General features: G+C 30.3%; 1 protein-coding gene across 1 annotated transcript; it reads right to left on the reverse strand.

The window, feature by feature from the left end:
* Positions 1–1175: 1175 nt before the first annotated feature.
* Positions 1176–2123, reverse strand: LOC100807728 (uncharacterized). The gene has a single exon (XM_003524305.4). It carries the CDS (start codon positions 1990–1992, stop codon positions 1435–1437), a length of 558 nt encoding a protein of 185 aa, XP_003524353.2. The 5' UTR covers positions 1993–2123; the 3' UTR covers positions 1176–1434.
* Between the last annotated feature and the right edge of the window lie 5650 nt (positions 2124–7773).

A 7773-nucleotide genomic window follows, 5' to 3' on the forward strand; every position in this document is an offset into this window, starting at 1 on the left:
TCCTAATATATATTTTTCATCAGAAAAGGATTTTTTGAAATAAAAATTTTAATTTAAAATTTTTAGAGAAAATTACATCAATTAATTCAAATCCCCTTTGAACATGGAATTTGAAACACACCCCCTTAAAGTAGTTTTTAAGTTTGAATTAAGCTTTTTACCTTATTCATTCTAAGACTTTAAGCTCAAAAACTTTGGTTTGAGGTAGTTTATTTGGAACTACAAGCACATCCATAGTTGTTGGCCGCCTATACTTGAAAACTTCAAGTTTTTGGAAGAGCTAGTTCCTTGCCTGGTTTCTTGATTTATTATTATTATTATTATTTATCCTTGATTTCTTTTTTTTAGAGGGTTGTTTTTTATTGATCTTGAACATGGATTAGTATGGAATTGAATATATTCTGATAACACCTATCATGAATAATGTGAGAAACCTAACTCAATTTCAAAAGCTGGTTGAAAGGGGTGAGAATTGCTCTTCATTTATACATTTTAATTTGACTTTATAGTCGATGTAAGACTTGATTATTTTTTAATATAAAGTATATTAATAAATTAAAAAATAAAAGGTTTCAATATTGTGTACAAAAATATGTTGTTTAAATTAAAATCCTGAAAATTTTAGCGAAGAAATTCAATTATCTAAAACTTACGAAATTTAGAATTTCAGCTAAGAGCATTTCTACTAGTGCTAACTTAAACGACTTACCCTACCGACTAGATCACCCCTAATGAGAAAAAAGAAGAAGAAGAATATTTGATGAATACCCATTGTGTTATGAGACACGTATGAAGAGAGCAAAAAAAGAGAAAAAAAAATAAGAATAAAAAAAAGAGAAAAATAAAACGACGATCTACTCCAAATATAATTAATACATGTGCATTATTTTTTCTTCTTTAAATTAGTAAATAGTTGAATTGAAGCTTCGGCCTTCAGGTGTTTCTCTTTTGCTTCACGTCTCAGGTTTATCCTTTCACCAATAAAATCTGAGGCTAATTTTGGTGTTCCCTAATCCGCACACAATTAGACTACCAAATTTTAGCTATTGGTAAAATCTCCTCCAAGAAAAAAGAAACTAAAAGTACTATATACTACCAAATTTCAAAGACTTCTCCAATCAATTACCTTATCTAAACAATAAAATTTAAAAAAGTAAGAAATTGAATTACGTATACAAAAAAGAAGAAGAAATTGAATATCTAATAATTTCAGATTCCTTAATATTCTATATATCGGAACACAACGCCTAAAAGTAGAATTAATAAGCGTGCATGGCTGTTGATACAAGTATATATATAACATATACAAAGACTTTAAGAAGGAAAAACGGTAGATCTGGGATTCTCGGGTGCAAGTAGCTAGCTAGTGTTAAATTGCTTGGAATAAGAAAGAATGAAAACAAAGCAGAAATTAAGAAGTAATAAAAATCTGCTTCACCTTTTTAGTAACTTGGTGGAATGGTTTGGGAACTCAAGCTGAAGTTTTACATGGTAAGTGGCAGCAGCAGCCACTTGACTTTGTTGTGAATAATCATGAGTTTTAGTGAAAAGTGCGACACCACGAGCAAATGCAAAGGAACCAGTCCCTCCTATCACCTTGAATTCTTGTTTGTCTTTAAGAGCCTGCACGCTGAGGCTACCCGAACAATCTGGGGTGTCAAAGCTCAGATACATAACATTGAACTCAGATTGCTGAAACTGCTCCGTGGGGATCACAAAGCCCTGTGCTCTCCCTACCACACGTGAAGTCTTCTCTGGCCCCTCCGTAAGAACACGGCGAAAGATGAAAGCCCCAGCATCTTCCCTAGGTACGAGGTGGGTATTTGATGTTGCTATTTGAGGTTGTTGGATGTACAATGATAGATCCAACCATGGCTTTGAATGGCTCTTGTTGTGGGACACAGGTGATAGCACAGCCAACAGAATAACTGCTATTGTTGCTAGGGAAACCGCACTGCAGAATATGATCCTTGGCGACATCATGACATGCATGCATCAATATGGTTTGCTTGTTTGCCAGAGAATTAGAGATTAATTTCTGGTCCTTACGATGGATATGAGATGATAAAAAAATAATAAAAACTAGCTTCTTACGATTTAAATTGAACGTTCTTTGTGGTTAGAAAAATAAATTAAATGTTATTGGCAACCTAAACCATTTTGCAGTTCGGTACCTAAACCATTACGAAAATCCTTCATGTTTTGTCTTCAAGCTGTTGCCTTGCTTTGCATGAGGAATATATCATGCGCTTCTTCCGTTGACTCGGATCACCGTTACACATTCGCTATTTCTAACTTTCTTTTCTTTCTACTTAATCTATTGGTGAATAAAAATTTAATTAATCTTACAGTTCCAATAACTGAGATTGGACAGCTAACCGAAATTCTCTGGGCTCACCTGTAAACAAAAAATAATCTAGAATTAAACATAAATAAATCTATTTTATTTTATATTATTATTTTAAAAATATTTTCATTTAATTTTAATTTTATTTTTAATATTTTTTATTCGTAATAATAAGTTTTAAAACTTTACAAATAATCTTATTTTTTATTTGAGATTGAAAAAATTAAATAATATTAACTTGCGAAAATAATTATTTTTATTTATAAATAAGTTTAGAAGGAGTATTATTTAAAAAAAAAGAGTTATACATAATATTTTTGAAGATAAATACTAATCAATATTCTTGAGATATTTATTAAAAAATTATTAAAACAAACAAAATTATACTATACATAATTTTTTTACGTCCTCATATCTCTTAATTCTTAATTACACTGTTATACTAATTTACTCTATCTCTATCTTGAAAACCAATTCTGTGTGGACCGTTTATTTAAAGCTACTAAGTATAGTGGTACACGGCTAAAGAATATTGCACCGCCTATTTGAATGGATAAAATTGCGAGGAATAGCTGCTGCTTGTTAGCTTTCCTCTTGATGCCAAGGATATGGTTAGTTTCGGAAAAAAATAAAGAAAATATAAGAAATAAAAAATTAGGAATATAATATAAATAAGAATACTTTTGTCTTTGCATAAAAAATAATGAATAAAATACGTTTGAGATCTCTATAAAATTAAAAAAAATATTAATTTTATATTTATAAAACTTTTTGTATTGATTTGATTTTTGTAAAATTAAAATATATTTTTATTAATTTTCAGTATTAATCATGTTAAACGATAATCTAATAAGATTAGTAAATTTACGCATATAATTTAATTATAAATAAACTAAACAATATGTAACAATTAAAATCTCATAAAATCAGTTAAACACACTGCTAAACATCCCGAAAGTTACAATGTTTCTTTATTTTTAAGTGATTTTCTCACATTTTGTAACAATTAAAATCTCATAAAATCAGTTAAACACACGACTAAACATCCCGAAAGTTACAATGTTTCTTTGCTTTTAAGTGATTTTTTCATATTTTATGATAAAGAAAGATGAAATATCATATCAGTATGTTTGAAAAGATATAAAATAATTAAATTTATTAGTTACATCAAATAAAAAATTATATAACCAAGAACTAACAAAAAAAATATTTTATCAAATTAATAAAAATAAATTAATATTTTTAAATTTTATATGTTGAAAATCAATTTATATATTCTCCTCCGAGTAATGCTAAAGTGTCGGAAAAGATGCATCCAAAATATCATCCGATTCAAGAAAGGTAGACACGTGTAAAGTTAATTAATTATATAATATTAAATTAAAACAATTTTCCTAATCTAACAAGTAAGGGTGTGTAAACGGTTTGGCTGCGTTGTAGATGGGATCAGTTATTTCATTTTTCCACGAATTTAAAATATTGGTAAAAAGGAATTAGTCATTGAACTTTTTTTTTAATATAATTTTAAAATATATATTTATTTCTCTTAAAAAAAATCAATTATATTTAATTATATATACATTTTTTTAAAAATCTTAATAAATTTTTAATAAATATTTAATTACAAAAATTTTAACACAAATAAATAAATTTTCAATACAAATACAGAAAAATTTTGAATTAAATTATAAGATTAATTAAATTTAGATTAAATTTAAGTAATAATTAAGAATTTGTAGACTAATTTATAAATTTACTGGTCAAACCTGCATAGTCCATAATTATATTAGACAGACCTAAAATCTTATATAATCATAAATTTTTAAAATATTCCATAGCCCGCGATCCCACCACGGTCACTAACAAGTAACAACTCCGATTGTTCTCTTTCCTTACCCACACTTGAAAGATAAAAAAGAAGGTGAAGGAAGAAGAGTAGAAGACCCATGCCATTCTACCGAAGCTCTATCGGAATCAGGTGGTCGTTTTTTTTTCTTCTTCTTTTCCTTTTTTGAAACGATAACACTATCGTTCAAGAGTGCGACTAAGAGGACGTCCTTGGCATGTCTGAAGAAGCGGTGTGTGGTGGCAACGTCCCAAGAGGCAGTGATGTCGAAACTTGTGTCGGAGGATAAAATGACATTGTTAATAAAATCAGAGTGTCCGTCCGGTTAGTCTGCAATGAAGAACACCGTAAGAGTTTCTTCCGAGGAAGACCAAACCTCTGCCTCTGTCATGTTCGAAGCTCTTTGCCTCTTTCTGCCTTCTTCTCTAAGGTTTGGAGCTTTGGGTAAATGAATATGCCAGTGCTAGGAGGACTAAAGTTGGAAAGAGAGTAAGTTATGAAATGTTGACAAATGTCTGTTTTTGATTGAGTCAAGAATATTTCGGACGCTTTAGGTATTCTTTAATTTTTGGGTCTAAAATTAAAGAATAAATATAAACTTACCTGAAACTCTAACATATCTTTCCTTGGCCAATCAGTTGTTGGAAAAATAAAATAATACATTTTTTTTGTTTCGCTAATCATTTTTTTTCTCCACCAAAACAAACAAAACATTCAAGTGTTGTCACCTAGTACTTAATTTAACTTTATTTTTAATATTATTATATTGTTAGAATTTGCTTAAATAAAATCATCACATCACATGTGTGTGTGAAAAAATATTAAATAAATATAACACCATACTATAATTTAAAATCTTAAAATATTAAATTTATAAATTTTTCTTACTTATAGATTACTTTACTTTCTGGTTTTTATATGTAATATCATAATTAAACTGCATGTTACATTGTCCAACAACATATGTAATTCTACAAACTCCGGTAATTCTGCATCTGGGCTTTCTATGTAATTTGCTAGAAATTCAGAGTAAGCCTGTTTTCCAACGCTGAGGACTGTCATATTAACACAACTAGCTAGCACGTTGGGATTACTTTAATTTTTTTTTTCATTAAGGTCAGCACTGCAAGGGAATTTTCTTTCTTTTTCTCTAACTATCATTGCATTATTTCTCATATATTTTTCTTGTTTGGTTGAACAGACACGTAGACGAAGTGAATTAATTTGTTAGACTTGTGTTAGATAAAAGTTATTCCTCGCTGCGGATCAATTTGAGAAAGGACGTTTATAACTTGGAGATATCAACCTAACGTTGATCAATGAAATCGCAGAATTTGAGGTTTTGAACCCTTATCCAGGATTCACATCTTCCAGAACACCAACTTTAATTAAGAAATTATAATTTATATACGACTCTCTATCTTGACAGTTTCTTAATTTAACCGTCAACATCTACTACCGCATGATCTTGATAGAAGTACACGAATGAACCAGTCAATATCCAATTTCAACGCAAATAATTTATATCCGAGCCACAATCCTACTGCAAAGTACTGCAGTTTAGTAGACACACTAGACCCACAACATATATGAAGCGTCCTTGAATTAGTCCTTGTGTGTACCTTTTTCAGGTTTTTCCTTTTTATTTTCTCTCACAAAATGACCACACAACTTTCATCGTCCTTAATTATGCTCTTTTCCTTTTTAAAACACAAAATGACAATCCATAGTGAGATTGATATTGAAAGCATAACTACATCCAGTGTCAAAGAAGTAAAGTTTCTCTTTTTTAAGGGAAGGAGAGAGTTCAATTCATGGGTCATGGGTGTAAGAACAAATTCCACATATAGAAGATTCTACTAAACTAATCTAAAACCATATCTCTTTCTTCTTCCGACCATTATTTACTATTCTCTCGTCACAGTAACAACCTCAAAGTCACAACTAGATGTTAATGCAGGAGCTTCATTCATTGCATTGAAAAATGTTGTTATCTGAAAATGGAACCATATTCTCATGAAACAATACCGTGGCTTCAATAAAACGACAATGAAAATCCCGTGGCCGCAATTGCTAATGCGATTCAGTTTGATTTGCCATCACAGTGGTCCGATTGATTTTGCAAGTGGGGTGACCCAACTGATCTAAGTCCATCATTCTCCTTCAGTTTGTTGAAAAGTTTTATAGAGCAAAATGGAATTAATTCCCTTATCTCATTGCCCAATATTTCTACAGTGTGGCTAGGTCTGATTCTCAATTAATCGATCCCATATAATCAGTGCCCTCTCGGATACTTTTTGGGTCTCAAGTAAAAATTAAAAAAGGACCTTTATACAACAAAAACATATTTTATAAATAATTTATTTATATAAAATTTTATGAATTTATAAATTTAATTATAAAAGAAAATAATAAACAAAACTTATATATTAAAAAGTTCACCAAAAAGTTAATATTTTTTTTTTTAGATTTTTTTAAAAGTTATGAGTCACTCAAACTGAGAGACCTGAATTGTCAATCAACTTATATATGTGTTCGAGATCAAAATGCATATAATATATAATATACTTATTCAGTTCCCACTTTCCATCATTCTGCCCTTCCCTACACTGTAAAAGTGCATATGCATATGTTCTGTTATCTGCTAGTTTGATACCGGTTATCATTGAAAGGGTTTATTCTTGCATGCCCTTTAACAAAGGTGTCTTCATATATGAAAGAAAGAAAGTCTTCGTGGTCTAAACGCTACCCCATTTTGTATAGGCCAATCAAGGTGGCAAGTAAGAATCCATTAACCACTTAGCACTGAACACGTAGGCGTGAAGAATGGTCCTAAACCCAAAAAGGAGAAATAAAAAAGGTGTCAAAGATATATGTATATATATCTTCCATTGGCACAGAGCAGGTGTCAAAGATATATGTATATATATCTTCCATTGGCACAGAGCAGGTGTCAACGTTCTATGGTAGCATCTGTAGTCTCGGATTCCCGGTTACTGAGGCCAAATGAGGAAAGAAGATATGGGGTGTTGACAGGTGTTGGAGATAAACTACCTTTCTCTCGCTTTAATCACCACTAAATTCCTTTGTGGTGTTTGGTTTGGACACACATTTATTACTAGCATGTTTGCTTTTCCATTTTTACAAAATCGATTCTCATCAATCTCCATATCTTTTGCGCATTTTAAACTATAAACGTGAATAGAGAAACTTGGATCCGTGTTTATTAATCTTTTCCAAACACGGACTACATCCTTCAATAAAATCATGTCCAACATCTATTCTTGTTGGAGATCAATAATGCTTAAAGTCAGAAATAACACTTCTTGTTACTTCTGATGGATGCAAACTAGAGCCGTCAAGACAGATATAATCGACGGATTAATACGTTATATCACGGATTTGAGGCGTGTTAAATTGGAAAAAAAATTAACTTGAAAATTATATCTGATCTATTTATAATCTGATTCACTCAAGTTAAAACACTACTACAAAAAGTAGTTTTAACATCGGCTTATTAACATCGGTTTTATACAAAATCGATGTTAAGTTAAACGCAGTGGCATATTTGTAAATAAAG

This window comes from Glycine max, chromosome 5 (assembly GCF_000004515.6).
Source record: "Glycine max cultivar Williams 82 chromosome 5, Glycine_max_v4.0, whole genome shotgun sequence".
Taxonomy (NCBI): Eukaryota; Viridiplantae; Streptophyta; class Magnoliopsida; order Fabales; family Fabaceae; genus Glycine; species Glycine max.